At 41.8% G+C, this 25,448-nt stretch overlaps 1 protein-coding gene across 1 annotated transcript in view; it reads right to left on the bottom strand.

Moving 5' to 3' along the window:
• The window catches only part of Ext2 (exostosin glycosyltransferase 2), a 121,787-nt gene that overhangs the window by 5,580 nt on the left and 90,759 nt on the right, over positions 1-25,448 (bottom strand). Inside the window, exons 10-13 of the mRNA XM_042671092.1 lie at positions 22,648-22,814; positions 4,619-4,762; positions 3,077-3,205; positions 1,739-1,821 (exon numbers count right to left, since the gene is read on the bottom strand). Of these exons, the coding sequence (XP_042527026.1) occupies positions 1,739-1,821; positions 3,077-3,205; positions 4,619-4,762; positions 22,648-22,814 (523 nt within the window). The remainder of the gene's footprint in view (positions 1-1,738; positions 1,822-3,076; positions 3,206-4,618; positions 4,763-22,647; positions 22,815-25,448) is intronic.

Below are 25,448 nucleotides of genomic sequence, written 5' to 3' on the forward strand. Positions count from 1 at the left end.
GGGATATTCATAACTGTTGAAGACTTCCTTCAAGTGTTCACTTCTTTTACATAATTATTCCTAATAATCAATCCAGCAAGCACTTTCCCCATTTCCCTCATTTGTTATATTCCACATTGAGCCTCCTTTAGAGCATTTACCATTAATATCTTGGGATTACATTATTTATATATATATATATAAATAAATATACATACATACGTATATATATATATATATATATATAAATGTGTTAACTGTGTGTATACTATTGCTGGTAGCAATTACAAACTGACATAATTAAACCCAATAACAACTAGGGTCTTTTCTAAAGAAGTCTCAACATCTCCCTTAGACACTCTGATTAGGATTCCATAATAGATTCCTCAAGCTGACTGTTCTGTCTCTCCCTGCCTGATAATTTTTTTCTATAAGTGCTATGATATCAGCAGTGTAAAGAAGCATTGTTATGTTTCAGCATAAACCTCAAGGTCACTGTAAGGTCAACTTTTCTCCCTTCACTTTCCTCCCACATTTCTACTCAGTCCAATAATGCTTAGCTTAATGCTATGAATTTCCCTGAGCACTGAATGAACAGACAGGTTTAAGCAACCAGTTCATACACTCCAGGGCAACTACAATTGGTGCCTCTTCCAAATGAGATGTGATAGTTAAGATTGATGCCTGTAATTGTGCAATACTTGTGCTCACCAGTGACAATTTGTTCCAAAATCACAGTAATACATAACTTCATATCAACAGTTGACAAAAGTCATGTTATTTGGGAAAGACATATATATATATATATATATATATATATATATGAGATAAGATTAGTTAGAGTTAAAGGAATAACGCATTGCAGAAGAATCCAAGGGTGAGCAAAAAACTTTCTGTATAAAGAAATCCTCCAGGCTTGAAGGCTTTTTATTATGTCTTCCAGATTTCAGAAATGAGTTCTGCAAGCAGATGTACTTGAGATCTGTGGAAACCTGAGCTAGAGATGTCATTCTAAAAGGTTAGTCTAACATTCTTGGAGTGCACTTGGTCCCTAGACAATAGTCAGAGTGTGCTGAATCAAGAAAGGAGTTAAGAAGAAGCCTTTTGGAGGAATTAGTTTTGATTCAGAAACTTTGAAGCTTAGGGACTTTGTGGGTACAGGTGAACTTATTAGGTTTAGTACAAGATTTTAAGTCCTTATATACTATCTTACTGCCTAGAACTTCTTTCCATTCAGTACACTTGGTGAGTAACTGATGGAAATAAAGAGACTATTGAAGAGAACCTCTACTCCTAACATAAAGAGCTTGGTGTTTGATCCTGTTCTTGCAGGTGTTTTAGTAACATCACCAAAGATGTCTCTGGCGGGTTTGATTTAATTCTTTCTAAACAAGCTTTTACTGTAGCATGGGGCGATTACCCTGAGAAATAATCCAGTATTTCCTTGGATTAGCCAGCTTCCACTCAAATGAGTGTAGATAGTTAACTGCTAGGTCCACATGGGGAATCTGGTTTTTGGAGCTTAAGCCCAGCCATATTTTTAAGACCTTTCCAGCCATTACAAATTGAATGAGTAGCATTCCAAATTAATTCTTTGGGTGACCTAGGCTTGAACTAACCCAATTCCCACAGTGCAAAAGGAGGTGACTATGGCTACCAGCTGCTGTCCTTACATCTCCAACCAAGTCCCATAAACAGGCCTAAGGCAGGAAATGGGGATCAGAGGCTAGGGCAGACATGTGCTTAGAGGCTCACTCACCTCTCCACCATGTGTGTCTGGTCTAGGGAAAGCCCATCAATGGCTGTGCATTCAGGACACTTGAATTTCTTCCGTGGAGTCACCTGCCAGAGAAGCACAAAATGGTGTCATGCTGTGTCATAAATGTGATCTGCATGTACGCACACACATGTGCGCGCATGCACACACACACACACACATGCACATGCGTGCACGCACACATACACCTCACCACTCCTCCATTCCATTCAGGCTGGCTCAGTCAACAGCAGAACTCACAAGGGCCCTATAAAAGAGGCTTGGAGGGCTTTTGCCTTCTGTAACTGGAAAGAAGTGGTGATGACAAGCTCCTTAATTCCTGTTTAATGACTGTTTTCTCACTGCCAAGGTCCTTGTATAAACACCATTTGTTCTTACAGCCATAAGGGCGATGAAATACAGCTTCCCATAACTTTCACCGTAACCTTAGTCCAATAGGCAATCTTTCTCCTCTCAGCTAACGGCAAATACTAGAGGAGCATTGGGCTCTTGAAGGTACTCAGTGATTTTTTTCCTTTCCACAGGAAAAAAAATCCAGTTGCCCCCAAACCTCTGAATCCTTTTCCCTGTGCCCCTCTACCTTCCCAAGCCTTAAACTTCTAGCAATCTTTCTTGCAAACTCAAGGGAGGCTACTGTCCAAACCTAATGAAGACAGATAAATGGAGATAGGATAGGAGGGAGAGAAAGCAAATAAAGGTATGGCTAAGATGCCGAAAACACTGTCAATAGTAAGCAACTACATCTAAGAATAAGTTGAAAAGCAAATCTGGTGATCCCTTAAAAACTGCCTTCCATTTTCCTTGTAGTCAGTAGTTCACTGAGTCACTCAGAGATCTGGGAGACAGGGAGGGAACTAGAGAAAGACAGTGACTTGCCCTCTTTCCCATTCACATTGTTAGATTGTGAGGTGTCTGTCAGTGGGATGCCATCCAGGCTTCCAGAATAAGCTCCCCAAGGAATCTAATCTTTCCTAGCAGATCCCTATAGGAACTGGTATGACACACTTCTATATATGGGCTCTAATCCAGATGAAAAAGGTCAGGATGTGCTTCTTCTACATCTCCCGGGATCTGTATTTCAGCAGTTGGATCCAAAAGGGATCTTAAAATATATTCAGCTTTTAATATGTATAGGAAAGTTACCTTTAAAAAGCTAGTAATCAATTTATTCTCAAATAAGGTTAAGTACAACTATAGCAATGTAGTTGTTCAAGTATCTGTGTTCAAGTTTAATACTGCTTTTACAATGATAAGAACCTCAGGATCAGAGAATAAAGCTACATCAAAGAAGGCAAAGCAGTGAGCGGCAGAGCCTCTTACCTTGATGACAGCTTTGCCTGTGACATTAGCCACTAGGAAATTCATGGCGATGTCCTCACAGTTCATATGAGCATCTACCCAGTTCTTGATATCCCCGGGCATTTTGTAAGTATATAGGTAATTAAAATACTGTTAAGTGAGACAAAAATTTTAAAATTCAACTTTGTTTTCACTGATACACAGAGGCCTAGTTTTGGCCTAAGGACATTAATCACAAGGCTACAGCAGTAGAAAAGATAAAAGGAAATACTAAGTTAAAATGAGTTATAAAAGTATGTCCTTTTTTAGCTGGGTGTGGTGGTTCATATCTGTAGCCCCAGCATTTGGGAGGCTGAGGGCAGGAGGATCATGGGCTCTAAGCCAGCCTGGGCTATACAGTGACCCCCCAAAAAAGCCTCAAAGCAATACATAAATGCATACAAACAAATATAAATAAGGGTACAAAGTCTACTGCCATAAGTTTCAAGAATTACAATTATGGAAATTTTGTTTTAGTAAGACTGAATTACATGTCTAGATCTACGGTCATGACAAACATGAGAACAGCAGTAGCAAGCTAGTGGCAAGAAACAGATATAAAATAGCTAAGGTAAATTAACCAGTATGTCCTCTTGGTACCAGTCAATTGCAAAGCCACTGCTGATGACAGACAAGTAATTCCAGATCAATTAAACCATATGCTCCCCGGAAGAACTGAACTTTCTAAAATCAAAAGCACATTCTCCAATCTTACCTTAATAGAGTCAAACTTGACATAACAGTTCTCAGAAGTACAAAAGGAACTGTCATAAACTAACAAACATACAAAAGAACTGTCACCTTACCAGTAAGCAAAGTGAAAATAAGATTCATTTTTACTTATCAAAACAACTAAGTTTAATTTTTAAACATATGTTGTACATAGTTTCATCATGTAATTTGTGACTAGTAATATAAAAATTACAGACATGTATCTAAAAAGCCCAAACACTCATTTACTTTTATATAATTCTACTTCTAGAAATCTATCATAATGATTACAACAATGGATATTAATCCCTATGTAGGCATTAAATACTAATCATTGTTTAAAGTAGCAAAAAATAGAAACTTCAAAATATTTAATGACAGAGTAATAGTTACACATGATAGAGCATGAACAAAGTGACATGTTACCAATCATGCTAAGAAGTAACTATGAAAAAAAATTAATGATAAGAGAAAGGCTCATAGTATATGGAAAAGGCAGGCTAATGAGCTATATGCCGGTGGATGCATAAAGAGGTAAGTAAACAAAAGGCAATATGAAAAAATACTAGAAATAATAATAGCTACCTCTAAGTTTAGAATTATAAGTAACGTTTCCTCATTTTCTTGTTGTCAATGTTTGCATTTTCATATTTAAAAGAGCTATCACACAGTATAACATTTCTAAGCCCATTGAGTAGAAATTTTTCTTAAATCTGGCAACAGGTGTGAAAAATTATATTGGGCCAGATCAAATGTATACCTGGTCCTCAGTGCAGCCACCCTTAGTCCCTTATTCCAGCCTGTATCCCTTACCTTGTGATAGAAGGCTGCCCCTGTGAGCACCATGGACACCTCATTGGTCCATTCAGACTCATACTTCCACTTATTCATCTCATGGTCCCATAGATGCAGACGACCTGGGTAGCCCACCAGTCGGTCAGGAAATTCCCGCCAGACCTAGGGAGAGAAGCATATCAGCAATCCATACCCAGTTCAGATGACAATCACTAGGTATTAAAGGCATCCAGGTAGATATCAGCAGGCCCCTTAAGAAAGTCAGAATGGAATTCTTAAGGCAGTCACTCCAATGGGTGACAGTTATTCAAAGTCAGCTATGGATTCTGATTTCCTCCAAAATATCCTGTGTATGCTTGAATATTTCAAATAGTAGAGTAACAGCTTACCAAATTAGGCTAACATACAATCACTGAAATAGGCTCCATTCTTGATGAATGCACACATGAAATGCAAAGGCAACCCTGCAACTCAACCACCCTGATTCATTATAATCAATTCTGTATTTGGAGAGGCTCTTGGAGACAGTTTGTTGGATGATACAATGTGGTATATTGAGGGAGGGCTAGGCACCATTTCTCATGCGTTTCTTTTCTTTACTTTTTTTTTTTTTTTTGTCGGTTGTGGGGCTTGAACTCTGGGCCTGGGCCCTGTCCCTCAGCTCTTCTGCTCAAGTATAGTGCTCTACCACTTGAGCCATAGCGCCACTTCTGGTTTTCTGGTGGTTAATTGGAGATAAGAGTCTCATGGACTTTCCTTCCTGGGCTGGCTTTGAACTGTGATCCTCAGACCTCACCCTCCTGAGTAGCTTGGATTACAGGCGTGAGCCACCGGCGCCCAGCTTCTCATGTTTCTGTATAACTTAAGAAAGAGGTCCATACACAAATGACCAGTGACAATTTGCTGGCTGTCCCTCTTCTCAATCTCTAGCTGGGTCCTCAATCTTTAGTTCATTTCCACATAACGAATTCCCAAAGGTCCAATCCCAGGCCTGATTCTCTTTTCCAAACTCTCTTGTTTTAAGGAATCTTAGCTACTTTTAGTCTCTAAACTCCATCTCCAATTTAGTGACCAATAACTTTATGTTTAGCCTTGGATGCTCCAACAATAGGCACTGGATAATCAATTTACCATGTTTAAATCAAGACTCAATTCCACATCCCCAGTCTCTCCTTTTCCTCATCTCAATAAATAGCTGGCCAACTACTTAAACCATGAGCCTTTATTCCACACCTTACTCCCAATCCATTAGCAAGTTCTGCTGCTTCAACTTCTCACTACTCCTACCAGCTCCACTGCCACTGCCCCAGCTCTAAGCCCTCCACCTCTCACCAAGATCCCCGTGACAAGCATGTCTCTTCACTGCCACTCCTGCTCTTCTAAACCACAATACACACAGCATCTCTGAGACGACCATCTGGCCAGTAAACCTAGCCTACTGTTTTATATTCTAACAATTTTCACTATAAATGCATATGCATATGGAAGTCATAAGGTGGTCATATGCCAGAGCAACCAGTGGCTTCCCCAGCACACAGTGGTGCTGAACCCAATGAGGAACCTTCTGCTGACATTCCCCAGGGTACAGCCAGTGTGCGTACCTATACTTCTCCTCACCTTTTCATTTCCTACACTGCCATAACAAAGAACTACAAACTGGGGGCCGGGGTGGGGGTGCTGAGAACGAGTTTTGGAGACCAGAAGGCAGAATCAAGTGTATCAGGGCTGCACTCCTGCTGATGCCTGCTGGGGAAGCTCTTTCCTTCCTGTCTCTGGTTTACAGATGCATCACTCCACCCTCCATCTTCACATGGCCACCTTCCCTCAGCCAAGTCTCTCCCTGTGTCCAAATTTCCTGCTTTATAATGATATTGGTCATAACAGATTAAGGCCCATCCTGTCAGTTACAGTTTCCAAATAAAATCACATTCTGAGGCACTGAGGGTCAAGCCTCAAACAAATCCTCATGAGAAGACACAATTCAACTGTAACATTCCCCTAAAAGAAATCTTTTAAGGAATGTCCCATCCTCACAACAAAATAAAAATGGCTTTGTATTACACTAAGAATAAATACCCAAACTCCTTGGTTTGTAAAGGGCCTACCATCACCTCTGCTTTTAACATGCTCTCTCACATGCCAGTCACCTCTCTAGCTAAACCCCTATCCCTTTGCATCTGCTATTTTTTCTGCCTGGAATAATCTCACAGCTCTTTAAGAGGCTGCTCCTTTCCATCAGCCAGCTCCACGTTTAAATGTCAATTCCTTCAAAGGCCCTCTTGGAACTTCATATTTAAGGCAAATACTACCCACAACCAATCTATCACATCCTTCAACCTCTTGCTTTTATTTACTAACCGTTCATTTTTTAAAATAACTGCTTCATTCATATATTCTTTACCCATCTTTCTTTGTTTTAGGTTCAAGACCAGAACTTGTAATCAGTACTTCATGCTTTCATTCATTGGCTAGACTCTACCAACACTCCTCAACTCAGAAAGGACACCTAAGCAGTTACCACTCTCAGCAAGATGTGAAGAGCCCAGGCATCTTTACTGAAACATGCAGGGACACATATTGTCATTATACTGTTTCTGCTGGGTCCTCCTTGATCATCTCCATGATTTTATGGACTGTCTGATCTAGATCTTGTCTGATGCTATGTGAAAAGCTCCCCTTTGTGTAAAACCAGCTCACCTGCCAGGGTTCTCAGGCCCACTGCCATGGCCTCATTAACACTTAGGTTGTAACCAGCGGAGCTAATCAGCCACAGGCATCACCCTAATAGCCGTAGACAGATGAATTCATGTCAAACATTTCCTCAGATGCATATGCTGCTGCTGCTGCTATGTTCTCTCTACTCTGGAGTTTGTGTTTCAATAGATTAAAATTATACAATACTATTATAGTTTTATAGGGCTCAGTGTAGCAACATAGTTATGTGCACCATAATTTCTGTTTGTGGGCCTGGGCAGGCTCTGCCAAGTGCTCTGCCAATTCCTTAACTCAGTATTGGCACTGCTTGTTCAAGTCACAGCAGCCTTGTACCCACTGCCTTACCAGAAGAGTAAAGGAACTTTGTGAAGGGCCCCAAGCATACACAACTAAATACTAGGGAGGACAAGGCCGAGGAAAGGTATATGTGGGCATCTGAATCAGTGGATATTTCTGCTAACGATGGCAGCTGCCAGCTCTATGCAAAGGAAGTTCAGGTCACTTTCCCAAGGGGATTCTTTATTACAAGCCCTTTCCACCTTGGTCACAGCTACCCACCCCCGCCACCATCATCATACTAGTTTTGTATTGGCTTAGATTTAGGGCCAAATGATGCTAAGATTTCAATAAGTAGAAGTCATTTTTCAGCCTTCTATCTAGAGGGTTTCATTTGGTGACATTAAGTCACAGAATGCCAAACTACACTGCACTAAAAGGTATTAGAAGTATCCTGAATTTCAGATTCCTTTGGAGCTTTTTGTGAGCATGGCTCTCATGCGGGGCCTCTCTGCCCTTGACTTATTCCAGGCAGCTGGATATAATCAAGATACCATCCTTGTCACTTCATCTATAACTCTGCAGGATCAAAACAGAGTGAGACAGAACGGGATGGCCCTCTCTAATCAGGCCCTAGTGTAGACCCAAGTCTATTATGTAGATAGTAAAGCATTTTCCCAGCCAGAAAAGCAAGAATTCAGACTCCACATCTTCCTCATGGCTGCCCACACCACTCTAATTCCATTCCTTTCACCTTTACGAAGGGTGCTTGGTTCAGGCTCTTGCTATTACTCAACCATGTTTTTATATACTGCTGTTTGACATTAGAAGTTTCATGTCATGTTCCTGTAGTTCTAGTAACAGTGCTTCATTTCACTTGAAATCACAGTGCCATCATTAACTTGCTTGCACTGAAGTCCTTCAGATACAGCCTCTCCCCCTCTTACCTCCCCATCTATTTATCATTTACTTTCATTGTCTTTTTTTTTGAGACAGACTCTCCCACTGTGTAGTTGACTTAGATTCACTATCCTCTATCCTCTTCCTCCTGCCTCAGCTTCTCAAGTGACCCACCACATGCACCAACTTATCTTTATTTTTTAAGCTTACAATAGTTATACAAAGTACTCATTTATTTTTAACCACACATATCTTGGAGGACAGAACCTGTCTCTGTTAGGATAGCTGCTGCTTTGCTTAGGGATGCAGTAATAATTTGGATTGCTTACTTTGGGACTATTCCACACTATTTAAATGCAGATTGTAACAATGGACTACCAGCTTGTGGCTATTCTTTTCATTCTAATGTTTACAATCTTGGTCCCCAAATATCTCTTCTCTGGACTCCTAGCTATGATATCTTGGTCATTTTCTAAATTCTTTAAAACAAACAATAAAACAAATATCACCCCCAAATCAGAAACCTGAGGTCTTTCCTTTAGAAAGGAAAGCCATGAATTCTTCTACCTTTGCCTGAGCAGCCTAGACCGAATTATATCTTACAGAAAGTGCAGGGGATTGGGGGTAGTGCATATTCAAAAAGAGCGCTGCCAGGATGTGCCCTGCAACTGGCCTATGCAAGGTGACCAGCTTGCATTTCACTACCTTCAAAATGAGGGATGGGTTGAATGATCACTAAATGTTCCTTTATGTTCCTCCTCATGGACCTGTTTCCAAGGACAACTTGATCTGTTTCAAGTTGTAGGTTTCTCAATAGTCTGGCCTATATGATTAAACTGTGTTAAAACCCATACATATATGGGTACTCAATACATGTTCCTGTAAAGAAGATAATGAGCTGCATTGTGAGCCAGGCTGGGGTGTGCATTTTAAGCGCAGGGTAAATGCTAACCACAGCCAGCCTCAGGAAGCAGACCGGGGAGAGGGAAGGTAGAGGCACAGGTGGCGTCCATCTGGGATATGCAATCAGGAAACCACCAGGAAGGTGGCTATTCTATGAAGTGGCTGCAGTAGTCTGTCACCTTTTCAAAGTCACAGTCCTACAGGGTGACTGCCACTGGGTGCAAGAACTGGAACCAGTATCAGGATTTCTGAGTCAAGAGATGGCAGAAAGAATGGTAAGAGAACCAGGAGTGTGTGAATATACTTCCAAAGGTAGGCATGAGTTTTGTTTCTTTTCTTGAACATAGTTCCCAAGTTTTGTCAATCCCTGTCAAAGTGGGACAAAGTCTATGAACCTACTCAACCACTGTAGTCACAAGCCTGGGTGAGCCACAGCAGAGCAGGGCTGCACAGTTTGTAATGTTCATCTTTCTTCCCTCAGGCTCTGTCCTGCATGCTGCCCAGATGGAGCGGGCAGCTGGCTGACTTCCACAGAGAAGCCAGTTATAAGATTCATTCTCAGCCCTCTGGGAATAACGTGTACCTTTTATACTTGGAATTTCCTGACATGAAGTGGAGTAGGGGCCTAACTGGCTCCATTTGCAGCTCAGGCTTTGTATTACCATGGGACATAGCATTTTAAGCAAGGCAGCACTTTGGGGAAAAAAAACCAAGTGCCTTGGTTCACATCTGGGCCACACTCAAATCCTGATACGCAACAATTGGGGGGAGCCCAGAGACTGTCACTGAGGTGCCCTTATGCTGAATTGGTTTGACAAATACATATGCAAGCTCTGTTATGCTTTCAGATCTACCTGTCAGATCACTTCAGTCAGCCGGAGGGACCTTCCCACTGGACAGAGTTCTGTTTAAAATCAGCCAAGCAGGAAAATCAGGAACAGGGAAGCCTCTGAAGTTTGGCAGCACTTGCAATTGCCCCAATCTGAATGCAAGTTAGAGCTGTGGTGCTGGGCACACGATGCTCTCTCTGTGCTTCTTCTTCAGTGATAGGGATAGAGAAGGAATGTCATTACATCTGAAGAAGGTGGCTTTGGACATCGCCTATCCCTGTGCACCAGCTTCCCAGACAGTGTGACCAGGTGCCTTCTGGAGATGGCACTCACACTGTTCAAGCTGAGCTGCTGGCCCCATTCAAGCTGTCTCCAAACTCTGTAACCTTCTGGATCATGTGGAAGGCAGAGATCATTTGGTCCAACTCCCTCCCTGCACTGATGATGTAAATGAGACCTGCAGCGGAAGTGGCTTACCACAGTCACACCACTGGCTTCAGTCTAAGTTGTTTCTAAGTCCCCTTCCATTCCTATCATGAAGATCTCTGATTTTCTACTGCTCTGATTCTAAGAAGCACCTCATCTCCCAAAGTATGATCCTTCACCTGTGAAACAAGGAAGCACCTAGGATCACATGAAGGGTTCTTCAGTCTACGTACTAGTAGCAGATATGGGAAAAGACCAGAACCCGCTGAGAACAGGCAGGAAAGGAGAGGAGGTGGGCAACATGACAACCCTTAGCTCCCATCAGCACTCATCTAAAAGTGGCAGACTCTTTGTGAATGTGGTTCCCATTTAGCAAACATGGCCACATGCTCACAAAGAGGAGCTCCCGTCAGCTGTGTAGCAAACTAGTGTGTTTCCACATGACATCTGAGGGCCTACTGGAGCCTCATAATCTGTGAGGCTCACAGGCAGAGAAGGAAATGTAAGTCCAAGGCAGCTGAATGAAAGATTAAACCCAAGAACCCTTTTTCATGAGGCAATGAATCTCTTAGGAGACAATAAAGAGGGAGGAGAAAGATGCATGTGAAGGGATGGAAGGAAGGAGAAGGGTCAGGACTGGGGCATGGTTTTTCTGATTTTGTGCTCCTTAAGACCTACTACACATGAAATCATTCTGATTTCCATAATGTCAACCCGAGGGTGGGTTGTACTATTTGCAAATCTGGTCTCAGGAAATTGTTTAGTGAGGTTAAAAGAATAGCGATCAGAAAACAAATGGCTGTGTTCAGAGATATTTCTTTCTAACATGCCTGATGCTTTGAAATTTTACAATGATGTTGGTGAAGCTCAGTTTGAACAGCCAGGAACCAAAGGTACATCTCTGCAGCCAAGTTGCTTGAATCAGGGAAGTCACCCCTGAAACCCCTCTGGTTTCCTTCCTACTGCACAGAGGAAGAAATGACACTGACTTCAAAGTATAAATGAGCTTACCAAATAGTTATATTGTAGTTATTTTTTCCTAGTGTTTAACTTGGTGGAAAAAGAAAGGGACTCTTTCAAACTACTTACGTAAATTCCAGATAAATCCAAACAGTAATTTGGGGTGCCTTATTTAAAAAAAAAGAAAGGCCAAACTAAGCCAACACAAGTGGTTCACACCTGTAATCTTAGCTAGCCAGGAGGATCATGGTTCAATGCCAGCCTGGGTACAAAAGTCTGCAAGACTCCACTTCTAATTAACCAGAAAAGGGCTGGGTTGTGAGTGTAGTCCATCTGCTCATTTATTAATTGGACTATTTGTTCTTGTGGTGTTTAATTTTTGGAGCTCTTTATATACTTGAATATTCTTTATCCAATGAGTAACTGGCAGAGATCTCCCATTTTCCCCATTCTGTAGGTTTTCTTTCGATTCCAGACAGTTTTTTAAAGGTTATATTTTAGACAAGGATATTATTTTTGTCCAGGCTGGCCTGAGTCATTATCTTCTACTTAGGTACCACGTTGCTGGGTTATAGTCATGTGTCTCCATGCCTGAGTGTTTTATTTGGTTTTGCAGATCTAATTTTTTGCCTGGGCTAGTATCAAACCATGATTCTCTCTAAGTAACTGGAATTATAGGTGTGAGCCACTGTGCCCAGTCATTTCTTAGAGATTTTAATAGGTATGTTGTGACATTTCATTGCAGCTCTATTTGCCTTTTCCTATTGATTAATTATGTTCCATAATTAATCTGTTAATCATCTTCAGTGAAAAAAAGTCTGTTCATGTCCTTTGTCCATCCCCATTTTCTCATTGTTTTTTACTGTTAAGTTTTAAGATTCCTCTACATATCCTAGAATGGTTAGTCCTTTATTGGATTTGTGGTTGCAAATATTTTCTCCTAGTCTGTAGCTCTTCTTTCACAGCACACACACACACACACACACACACACACACACACACACACACACTTTTTTTTGGGTGGGGGGGGTTCAGTCCTAAGGCTTGAACTCAGGGCCTCGGTGCTGTCCCTAAGCTCTTTATTCAAAGCTAGTGCTCTATCACTTTGAGCCACTGGGCCACTTCCGGTTTTCTGGTGATTAATTGGAAATATAAGTCTCACAGACTTTCCTGCCCAGGCTAGCTTCAAACTGTGACCCTGAGATCTCAGCCTTCTGAATAGCTAGGATTATAGGCGTGAGCCACTGATGCCCAGCAAACACTTATTTTCTTGCGTTTTCTAAAAGTGTTGTGGTTTTATATTTTACACTTAGCTTTGCAATTCGCTGTCAAATAATTTTTATATAGGCCTTGAGGTTTAGGTCAAGCTTAAAATTTTCCGTGTCATGTGCTGAAATGCATGAACTGCATGTGTATCTTTTGCCTAAAACCAGCTGCCCTGACTTCTTTCTAGGGAAGTCTTATATTTTAAGGAGAAGATACAGAAAAGAAGCATCACCTTGCTACTAAGGGCCTTTTCAATTTACAAGTCAGTGGCATGTGTATAAACAAGGAAAGCTGAATAGCATACAAGAATGCAGAGAAAAGTGTTAAAGGAGTAAGGAGGGCAAAGGTTACTTCTGGGTTGGAATAGGAAAGCAAAGAGTAAGAAAAAGCTTTGCAGATTTCAGTTTAGAGGAAGAAAGGAAGTAGAGTTCAATTCCAAAGTTAGGACTAGCACTCCCCATGGTTCCCAACAAGTTAAATAGAGTGCAAATGATTTGACTACCTTTTTAGCAGGGCAGCAAATAAAAGACTAGGACTTTTCTACTGAATATCGAATACAGGATCATGAATTCTATCAACAGGAAGTATGTTCATAAATAAACAAAATGCCCAACTTTAAATCCATTTGGCCTTCAGTTATTTAGTATGTATCTGCCATGAGCCAACCATGGGGACAGAGCAAGGAGCAAGGCAGGCACCATCTGTGCTGAAGGTAACACAATGAAGGGAGGTTTCCAGTCAAGCCTAGATCTCTGCCATGGATGCCACGCATGGCCCTACCTGTAAGCAGTGGCCTCTTCCTTCCCCCTACAAGATCAGAGTCAATATGTGACTAAGACCTCCACGTCCAGGCCCTCAAATCTTCAGCCCAACCCAAAGGCTGGCTGGGAACCTAGAAATATTACTTTTAAAGGCTGCCAAGTCTTGATCTAAACCAGCCAACAGACAGTAGCAAATATACAGCAGTCATGATTAATGTGAGCCCTAGACACCAATTTTCAAGCACCAAGAAATAAATACGATCTGAGAGTTGAGCGGTAAATATCATGCTGACTAGTTCATCTTGCTTGCTAGAGATTCATTTCACAGTTATGACATTTCCAAGATCAGGAACTGCTCTGAGCTTTCAAATTTTCCTTTTTTCTTATTCTCCTCAAATGCAGAATTGCCATGCCGAGTGCAACAGTGATCCCAATCTCTGTCTCAGACTTAGGACTGGCAGTCACTATTGCACTCTCTCTCATAACCAATGGCGCAATACAGTTTTCCTCTGAGAGCTAGAGGCTCTGTCCTCCTGGGGGAATGGGACAGTTCAAGGCCAGGGCACTGCTGTGGTTTTGTGTGTCCTGGCCCTATGCCACATCCTGCCCATGCACCTCCATCACAATCAAGGCCGAGAAGCAGCCCAGGAAGATAAATTCCTTTATCCTGAAACCATAAGCCGAATTCTGAAGCTCTGAATTCCTAAAGCAGCCTAGGTTCACTTGTAATCAATCCCAAGGAGACAACAGGCAGATCTTGGAACAATAACTCTCCACCATATGGATCCTTTCAGGGTTGGGATATCACTACAGCTATCTCCTTTTCAACAGAGGGAGGGGAAGGACATTCTTTAAACCACTGCACAAACCAACACCTCTTTAAAATAACCTTCCCACATCATGAGCTTGTTCTTGAGGCCCAGGGCAGACCAGGGGAAGAGCGGGACTCTCCTAATCAGCACCTCCTGGCACACAATGAGCTCCCCAGGATGTTCTCAGACCACTCCCCTACTCACCTGGGACAGGAGGTTTGGGTGATGAGACACCTCAGGAGGGCTAGAACCCTCTGCTTTGGGACAGGGAGTTACATTTGATGTCCCATTTGATGTTTCACTAATGGCTATATAAACAAATCTCAACGTGCTGTTTTAATTTGCTCAGTGGGAGGAAAGTGCCACTCTATTATAATTCCAACTGGGTGCTTTTTTAACCAGTCAGATGTTATTTCAATGTTCAGCATACATACTGGATTTCCTTCCTTAATATTTGTTTGACTTATTCTCCAGCGGGGCTTGAGTGCTTCAGAATGGCTCGGAGAGGTCAGATTGCGCTGCAGTGTCTCTCAGCACCTCCCTGGCTTCTGGCCTGAATGCTGGAACGTTCTTTCAGCACCACTCACAGCCATCCCACGAGGCCTATGTGTGTAAATCAATGCAAGCTGGAGATGGGACAGACTGCATCGCCCACTTGGGTCTGCAGAGCAAAGAGAAGAATCTGAGCACTGATGGACTCACTGGCTGTCTCACAGGTGAGACCATTCTCAGAAAGGAGCTGTGTAGTCATTCTGCCTACTGGGAATGACAACTTCTTTGGGCACTTAGAAAAGTGAAAGCCAAAGGAAAGAGACAGATGTCCTTCTCAGAACTGTCACTTCAATGGACCCACAAGGCTCATAGAGAGCTTACAGCTACTAGCTTCTCTAGACACTCAACAAGGGCATACCATACGGCCTAAGAAAGTTTTCCAAAGGTTTACCTTTGGTAGCACAATGGTTCTAGCTACACTGTGACTTTTTAAATTTTAATTTTTAAAATTTTATTTTCTTGTAAAGATGCTGTACAGAAGGGTTACAGTTACATGAGTAAGGTAATGAGTGCATTTCTTGTCAAGCATTGTTACTCCCTCCTTTACACTGTGACTTTAGAGTGAGATGCACAGGTGATACAGAACAGCCTTGACACAATTTGACTCTGTATGTCAAAATCAGGTTTGGCTCACTGTGAAAGTGAGTGGCACAGCACACCTGCAGCCATATGGGCTGCCCAGGCTGGATCCAGTGTGTTTGTGAGCAGAGTCATCACCCAGGTAAATCACTACCTCAAGAAGACTGAAGAATCCAATCCAAGCTGATCGAGGGGGCAAGGCCTAGAAGGTGAGGTGCCAGTTCTCCCTGAAGCCCCAAACACTTCAGCAACTGGATTACCCATCCACTGAAGGCACATGCCCAGTGCTTGTTCCTCCTTTAGAGGCCCCTTGTTACTAGTGTTGTTATACAAGAACAGAGTTTCACAGGGCCCTAGATGAATTCAAAGGATCAGCCCCAGGACCCATGGCAGGTAGAAATATGTGGCTCTACATACCATGAAGAAAGACTTTGCTGCAGAGATCCTCCTGGATTTCCAACAAGCCCAGGAACAGTTCCAGATTTAGGACTAGGGCTTAAGTGTGGGGATGCAAGCAGTTAATTTCCTAGCAGAAGGATCATGATTCCAAGCCTCTGAGAAAAAAGTCTAAATCTTGTTTATATTTACTTGTCCTCAGACTCAGAATTGTTGGCACACTCCTTGGCAGAAAGTTCAGGAATGAACAGACTAAAAGAAAGACAGTTTACTCCTTTGTTCTCTGATCACTTTTTAAGGAGGTTACCATGAAGTCTAATTCCATACTCATCTGTTTCTATCTTTCAAGCACTCTAATAAGAAGAGCGGAACTGTTAGGCATAGTGATACATGCCTGTAATCCCAGTACTTGGGAGATGGAGGCAAGAAGATCATGGGTTGGAGGCTAGTCTTGGCTAGATAGCAATTTCCAGGCCAGACTAAGCTATATGGCAGACCCTGTCCCTAAATAAACAAAATAAAGTTAAAAAAAAAAAAAACTAAAAAGAGGAGGAAGAAGAAGAGAAGAAAAGTGGATAAGTTTATTTAGAATCACAGATGATTTCCCCTCCCCTTCTCTCCGTGGACACACATATAGACAACTATAACGTAATATGGAGTCTCAACTCTGAAATTCAATTAGCCAAGTCCCCTCATTACACACGAAACCTGAGCCCTGGGTAATCTGGTCTTCAATTCATTAAAACATCTCTAGGGGGGCTGGGAAGGTGGCTCAGTGGTAGAGCGCTTGCCTTGCATTCATGAGGCCCTGGGTTCAATTCCTCAGCACCACATAAGCAAAAAGAAAAAAGCTAGAAGTGGTGCTGTGGCTCAAGTGGTAGAGTGCTAGCCTTGAGCTGAAGAGCTGAGAGACAGTGCCCAGGCCCAGAGTTCAGGCCCCATGACCGCACCCCCCACCCTCCACCCCCCCAAAAAAAAAAAAATCTCTAGGTTTTCTACTGCTAATTGCCATCACCATGGATCCACCTAATGATCTGGCTGATTGACCACACCCCTCCCAGCAAACCTTTCAGTTGGCCTGACAGCTGGTCCCCCAGCTGGTCCTCACTGCCTAGCTAGTCAAGCCAAGCTAGCTCCCCTGGTTAACAAAACAGAACTCCAACCCAGCTCCTTAATCTGCCCTGACCAACCATACACTTCGTAATACATACTGACTGTGCTCAGTGCCCTTCTCTCAGTGCTTTCTCCCATCAGGAAAGCAGATGGCTCGAAGAGTGCTTTTTTCTCTCATGAGAAAAAGTGGGGCATCCCATGCTATTTTGCTGCCATCCCATGATTCTTTGGGAATATATACTTAAGAAAAGTGAAAACTGGAGGTAACTGCCATTACTTTGGGTAGTCACAAGCAAAACAATACAAACAAATTCTCACACACAACCTCTACCACCAATGGTACATCAGGCTGCAAGAGAAGAGCAATAGACTTTGTACCTAATTGCACAGTTGTTCCACAGAAGCCCCGACTTTATAACCAGTATTATTCTCCAAAAATGTTTCACATATCTCAGGTGAAAAACGTCCAACACTTAAGTGCCACTAATAATTTTTTTATGGCTGGAAATGTGGATCAAAGTATGAAAGGAAAAGTAAATTCACAGGTTCATGCATTCAGCCAAGTCTCTGTGGCTCATTTTCGACCATATGTTTTAAACTGTCTGTCAGAGGCGGAGGAGGGGAGCCGGAATAAGTTGCTTTTTATTTCCCAGCTCTTTAGGTCTGAAATAAAAGCAGACAGACTTGAAAAAAAAAATCAAACATTCAAGTAACATTATCCACTGCTACTGTTCCCCTAGGAGCCCCCCACAATGAGTATCAAGAACTCAATAGATACTTTCCTGGTAAAATACATAAACAGATAAATAAATTGTCCCAAGCTGAAAAGAATGTCCACATCTGGTAGCTCACTAGAACTTGTCAAACAAGTCAGAAACACGCAGGGCTAGGGAAGATCATTCCTAGCTCCTGACTTCAGGGCTGGAGAGGGAACAGAACATTTCCCAAGGCCCTGTGCCTTCCAACAGGGAATATGACCCCATCTAAACAGGCAAATAACCCCTGTGTTTTCTTCCAAGTAGATAAATAATTATACTGAATACTAGTTCCAAATGTCTGTGTGCTCAAGTCATAGACACTGAAAGAAGAATCCCTCTGGCCTTTCATTCCGAAGAACTTGTTATAGTATATCTTTGAGGGTAAGAGTCAGTGGACATTTAACACCTTAAAGATGCAACTTAATTTCTTTGCACCTCAGTGTCCTTAGCAAAAAAGCATGGAGTGAAGGATGATCTATGAGGTCCCTTCACATTCTGACCCCGCATTTCTTTTAAACAGAGCTTTCTGAATGGGGTGCTATGAATGGATAACAGGCATGCAGCAAGGAGATCTGATCTTCTCATCTGATTGGCAGTGAGCCCAGGTGTGCGTCTTGACCATGTACCCTAGTATATAGAATTAATATTACCTATTTGTGCTAAGATTTGCTAAAGCACCAAATGGCTCTAATAACTTTCTCCTGCAAAGGGATTCTAGAACTCCCAAACAATTACCAAGCTAACAGCCCAGGTGAGTATCCTCTATTGCTGTCTATGGCTTACACCTGCAGTCTCTCAACTATGGCCCATTAGCAGGCCATGGTGCTTGTTGCTTGTGAAAACCATGTTGGAACTCTGGAGCTTGAGGCATTAACAGAACTTTGGACAAAGTAATTGCTGGCTCATCCTTGTGTTCTCTGATCTCCTCCATTAAATAACTGATGTGTTCTCCATTCAACATCTCACATGCTAATGCCTATACTCTGTGTTTTTCAGGAAGTGGAGGAATTTGACACTTCTTATGCCTAGCAGTTTGGTACTTCACACGGGATTACACCTTGTAGATTTACCTGAACTTCTGGTTTCTTAGAATGACAATATCTGAAGGAGTTTCAGGAAGTCAATTGGCCTGCTCTCTTGTTTCCAAGTAGGACCTGAAGCCATAATAGATGCTAGAGGATGGCTTTCTATTCCTTTATGAAAAGTTCCTTCTGTCAGTGGATTTCTCTAAAATGATTTTGGCACTGGAGTAAAAAAGATCTGTGGCATGTTTTCTCTTCAGTTCTCACATAACAAATATTGTGTATAGCTATTTTTAAAATTTAAACTAAGATAATGAATTTAACTGCTGCAGACATGATAAAAGTTATGGAAAAAAATACCCAGAAGAAAAATAAATGCTATCACTGGAGGTGAAGCAAGGAAATATTCTGGTTATGTCAAATGAAAAATACTTGGTAACCAAACTCATCTACTTGACCTATTAAATCTACAAATATGAATAAGCCTTCTTTTTAGGTACTCGTAGAACACTTACCAAAATACACCTCCTACTGGGTCACATAATGTCAATAAATTTCAGAATAATAAAATCAGCCAGCATATATTTTCTTCATTGTAGAATCACACCAGAAATTATTAAGAAAAAATAAATCAAATATTTTGACAAAGTAGGCAATGTACTTCCATGTAACTAAGGGTCAAAGGAGATAATACAAAGCAAATTACAAAATATTTAGAACTTAAAGAGAAATATGACACATCAAAGCCTGAGAATGCATGTGAAGCAATGGTTAGGAAAATCTGAGTCCACATATTAGAAAATTAATACTAAAATCAATTATTTAAGCTATCAACTAAAAAAGCTAGACAGATAGTAGTAGTTTAAATTGTGAAAGTATAGGATGAAATACAACTAGCAAAAAAATATTGATTAACTAAATACAGAATAAATATACAAGAAGAAAACCAACAGAATCAAGCTAGATTCTTTGGAAAGACTGTAACACTGATAAACCTCTAATAAGATTCATCAAGGAAAAGAGAAAAGCTGGGTGTGGTGATAGATACACTTCTGTAATCCCAGCACGTGGGAGTCTTCTCCAGTACGAAGATTGTGAGCTTAAAGCCATCCCGGACTATAAGAGAGAGGGGAAGGGGTGGGAGGCACGGGGTGGGGGTGAGGGGGTGGGGGCAAGGGACAGAAAGATTACCAATATTGGGAATGAAAAACAGCAAATGATTACAAAGCTTACCAGGGAGTATTACAAAGCTTACCAGGGAGTATTATGAATGACTTTCTGACCAGTATATTTTACAATGTATATAAAAATGAAAAGATTCCTTGAAGAACACAATCTATCAAAATGAACACAAGAAGAAATAGGAAGTGTGAATGGTACCGGACACATTAGGAAACTGTCAGTAGTAAGGTCTGAGGTGCTTCAGGACAACAAAAGGAGCCTGCATGGGGAGGAAGAAAGTTTCAATATCAACTTAGAGCTCTGACCCAGCCATATAAGCAAAGACCTGAGCAACTATGCACATTTCTCTATTGATAAACAACTTTGTTTTTCTCCTCTCCTTTTAGAGTTACTATTTGATCTGGGGTGTTTTTGTTGGTTTGTTCTAAGTGCTGCTTCTTAGAACCAATAGTATTTATGTTCAGAACCAGTAGTTTCTGATAGATGACATGTGGGGCAGAATCTTCAGGAGACAATTTGGTGTCCAACAAACTTGGAGTTAAGTAACAACTCTCCCACTTATTAGCTGTGTGCCTTTGACAAGTAGGCTAAACCTGTTCCGTCTGAGCACAGAGTAAGAAGAAGACCACCTTGCATTTCCCATTGTGGAAAAGTCCAAGGTGAAGTGTGGCACTGAGGATGCAGATAGGAGCAGGCAAGTCTCACAGTGGAGGAGGCTCTGAAAAGCATCTACTTGGGTATCTCCTGGAGAAGGTTCTGGAGAACGGGGACCAGGCAGCTCCTGGTCTCACTCCTCTAGGCAGCAGCTACTCCCTAAGAGGGATGTGGAAATAAACCCAAGCAAGCCAAGGGAGTCTCCACACTCCTCTTATAAACTATCTGGCTACAGGATATATTATGAAATGAGCTACGGAGATTCCAGGGTTCAATAGATTTGAGATCTCAAAGCATAACTTCCAAACTAACAAAACTTAGGGATTTCAGTCCAGATTTCAGTTAGACCAACTGGAAAGTGAAGAGGCAGCCCTCGTCCACCTTGGCCCCATCATTCTGAATGTTCCCCTTGCAACCTCACTTTTGCCACAAAAATATACACAGTGGTAGATGTGAAGCCATTATATACAATGAAGAAAACACTGGCAGGAAAAAAAATTTGTCTTTCTCCTTACAACCTGATGAGAGAAACAAGTAGGCAATTTTTTTGGAGGAAAAAAAATGGAATAATAGCATGCTAAATGTCATCTAATACCCTAGGTGAGATGCTGTACAAATCCCTTCTTATGAACGAAGATAAAACCAAATGATGAATGCACCTTTCTGTAGCTGCTCCCATGTTTCTCATTAGCCAGTTCTCTAATAACCAGGGTGCCACACATTAATCTATCTTAGAACAATTTCTTTCTCATTGGAGTCCAGGGTGAAATATTTTAAAGTAAAACACAACTGGGAAGACTTAAGCTTTGGTGGGTATGGAAGTTCTTATTTCTTCTCACTTAAAATCTACCTTTTTTATTTGTTAAGTGCTGGGGATCAAACCCTAGATCTTGCCGATGTTAGGCGAGTGCTTTTCCTCTGAGCTACATCCCAGCCCTAATCTCTGACTTTAGGATTTGAAGACAAATTTCTATAATAAACATAGGTACCAAATATATAGCTTCATTTAGCCAAATGTCATGATTTTTTTTAACAACTCCAAATTCAACAAATCCTGAGTCAATAAAAAGAAAAAAAAAAAGGTTCCTCTCACCCAAAAGCAAGGTGACCACAGGGGATAAATCTCCAACTTTCCCCTGTGCCTGCTGGAGCTAATTGATTTATACACTCCATTGCACTTTGGTCTGATACCATAGCTGCCTCCTGCAGCGCACGACCCGACTGTCGCCGTCATGCCTTGCACCTACATCCTCCCTGACAGGCCTCATCAACTGCTGTTGCTTCTCACCAGGCCTGGGCTCTGGCACTTTCCCCTGGAGAGACCTTTACTGGTCTCCATACTTAACCCTTGAACCCAACATAATCCATCAGCCACCCCAAATGAGCAGTGATAGAGAATGTTTCTGGGTAAAGACAGGCAGTGGCCTCTCCACTTCAAACTCATCAACAGAGTCTGCTTTCTGTTTGTCAGTGTTGCTTCTTTGCTTAATATGTTAAGCAAAGTGATGGCTTCACTTGTTTCTCTCATCAGGTTGTAAGAAGAAATTTTTTCCTGCCAGTGTTTTCTTCATTGTATATAATGGCTTCGCTATTTTTACTATTGCTGAGCCTGGCAGCTAGAGTTGGGGAACTTCTATTCTGGGAGATATGATTAGGTGCTTGCTAAATGCAATAGATGCACTTTGGAAAATGTACCCAGGGGACTCTCCTGGGGAGTTCCTAAAACCAGGGAGGACACAGTTCTCATTCTGGAATGGGGCTTCCTCAGGTTTTAAAGAACAGTTATCATAACCCACTGTATGTCATGTACATGTGGTCTTCAAACTCTACTGGGAAGTTTAGCTATTATGACTCTAGAGGAGGTATAGCATTCTTTTTCAGAAAAGACCAGCAATAATAGCAATAGATGTCAATTTACACACACTGCTGAAGGCCTCCTTACCTCATAACCGAACTGCAGCTCATCTGAGGTCAGCATAATGATGTCATCATCAATGGCCAGGACAGCCTCTGTCTCAATTTCATCATAAGGGAAGAAGCGGTTGCTCAGCTTGTTTTCAGCTGTCCTCACAACCTTTAACGGAACCCTGATTTTGGGCCAAAGAGATTCTGGAAGAAAAATAAAACAAGGTATTTACTGCTCACCTATCTTGTGAGAGCACTCTACCACAATGAGGTGAAAGGACTAGCTTCTTTCTATCCATGGCTCTCCTCAAGGGGAAAGGTAGGCCAGGCCAGGGACCACAAACACACACACACACACACACACACACACACTTCTATCCTTTCTAATTGGGACCACACACACACACACACACACACACACACACACACACACACACACACACACACACACACACACACACACACACACACACAATTCTATCCTTTCTAATTCCCTGCAATACCACTAATTCTCCATACTGTCTTATCTAGAAGAAACAAATTGGCTTCACTTCACAACTGAGAGGCAGGAAAATAAATGTTCTTTGGCTGACGTCACCATGACAGGAAGAGAAAGACAGCCTGGATCCCAGTCTCAGGACCACAGCTGGAATATCAGAACCTACCTCTTCTGTCAATTTCCCATCAGTGCACCCAGATGTTAGAAGCTATGCTAGGATCAACCACAGGCAGCTTTAGGCTGCTGAGCCCACCCCCATCTCCCTACCTTCCCAGGATGAGTGCTGCCTTCCTAACCCTACATTTCCTCTCCTAATTTGGGCTCACTAGGATAGGTTTCTCACATGTCTAGGTTCAGTTGTGTGGGATTTTCTAGTATGTTGAAGAAATAACCCATGACTTGCCTTATATTTTCCCCATTCTAACTTAAAATTATTACAGCAATTCAACCACAGGGTTGTTTATTTTAAAATTTGTTCTTGGCAAATACTTTGTTGGTATAATAGCAATGTTTCTCACAGATGGCAGTTTATTCTTCATATAACATTTGTCAGGTGAGAAGTGGAAAACCAGGTATCATGCTGCTTTTAGAAAGACTATCGTATAATTGGTTGAAGATTTAGTTTTTGTGAGTCTTGAGGCCCTCAAATACCCATGGCCACAATAGAGTCACCAAACTGAAGGAGACGCAAAGCAGAGGGAAAGTCAAAGGGAAAAAGGTCGCCTCGACTGACTATAGTGGAACATCTGACCTATGCATTGTTACAACCTAACAATGAGATGCACTGTTGGATGCTCCCAGGTCTTGGAAGAGGACTATGGAAGACAGAAACCTGGTGCTTAAGGAAGACATCCATAGCTGCCAACTGGCCTGTGGCCTAGACCCTAAAAAGCGGTCAACTCCAAAAGAAGTATGCTTAAGAAAGAGCTGAACATGAGACCAAAGAAAATGATCCTCTGGGCCACTGTCTTTTAAATGATAACTAATGGATAAAGACGCTCCTGAGTTGGGAGTGGGGACGGGAGAGACAGGGCTGGCGAGGGGGGTGGAGATGGGAAGGGCTGGTAAGGGGAAACAAAGGAGGAGGGAACAATGCTTGATAAGAAATGTACTCATTACTTTGCTCATGTAATTGTAACCCCTCTATATGGTATTTTCACAATAATAATAATAATAAAAAGATGCTCCTGGGCACACAAACTGAGGTACTGGAGACTCGCCTGTGGTCTGCATTATTTATAAGAAATTAACTAAGTCCCTCTCCTCAGGAATAGATGTATTGTTATCAAACTTCCTGACAATATAACTCATTTACAAAGTACCCTTTATATGACTAAGAGAGAAAAGTAACTTGTTCTGCTGGCTAGTATTTAAGCCAAAGTCTGCTGACCTTGAAGACCACATATGACCTGTACCATAATACACTGTAGCTCTACAGCCCCATGGTTTTCTAATTTGGAATAAACCAGGAAGATTCAATGATTCTTTTCAGCAATCATCCTTATTTTTGCTTGCATTACACCCCTGACTTCAGTTAAATAAAATGCCTGCCACATATATACTGTCACCAGATTCTTATAAAGTATGAATTATAATATCTAAAATACAGGTTACAGCTTTATCTAGGAGACCAAATGTTTAGAACCATTCATGCTCTTAAAATCACTGAGAAACCAAAAGTAATTTAATTTACACAGAACAAAGACACTCACTAATCAGTGTATTAAAAACTAAAATGGAGGGAATTCTAAAACACAATCACACATTCCATTAGCCATTAGAACATCTATGTCATTGTCATTTTGTACCATTCCCTGTGACAGAAACAAGATGGGCAAGGGAAACAATGATTCATCCTCCCCAACCCCCGACTGGATCTCCGCTGAGGTGGTGCCTGACCCACACTTGGAGAAATGCTGTGCTAGACTTAGTACTCAGATTTGGGAACTGCAATGTAGAAGATGAACAAATGGAGCCAACAATTTGGAAGGAGTATTGAGGATAGTTTGGGCAACTGAATCCAGGATTTCTACAGAATGTGTAGAGAGACAAAGTGGGCCTATTACCAGATTGTTGCCTTACAGCTTGCAGTTCCATCTTCACTGTCCAGTTTGTGATGCTGGAGATGACCCTGTGAATACTTCTCCTTTGCCAGCTGGCACGATGATAGCCTTTGTCAGGGGAGGGCACTAGAAGGCTGCTTATGGGAAGATGGAGTTCTTAATGGCTGGTGTGCTTGCTTTACTCTGCCCCTGCAGTAGGTGGCCAGCAGTAAGCAGGTACTGGCATTCACCTCTAGTAAGTATACATGGCACCCTAGGGGAAGCTTCCCTGAAGTT

The sequence above is a fragment of the Dipodomys spectabilis genome, unplaced genomic scaffold (assembly GCF_019054845.1).
Source record: "Dipodomys spectabilis isolate Male_0828 unplaced genomic scaffold, ASM1905484v1 ptg000599l, whole genome shotgun sequence".
Classification (NCBI taxonomy): Eukaryota; Metazoa; Chordata; class Mammalia; order Rodentia; family Heteromyidae; genus Dipodomys; species Dipodomys spectabilis.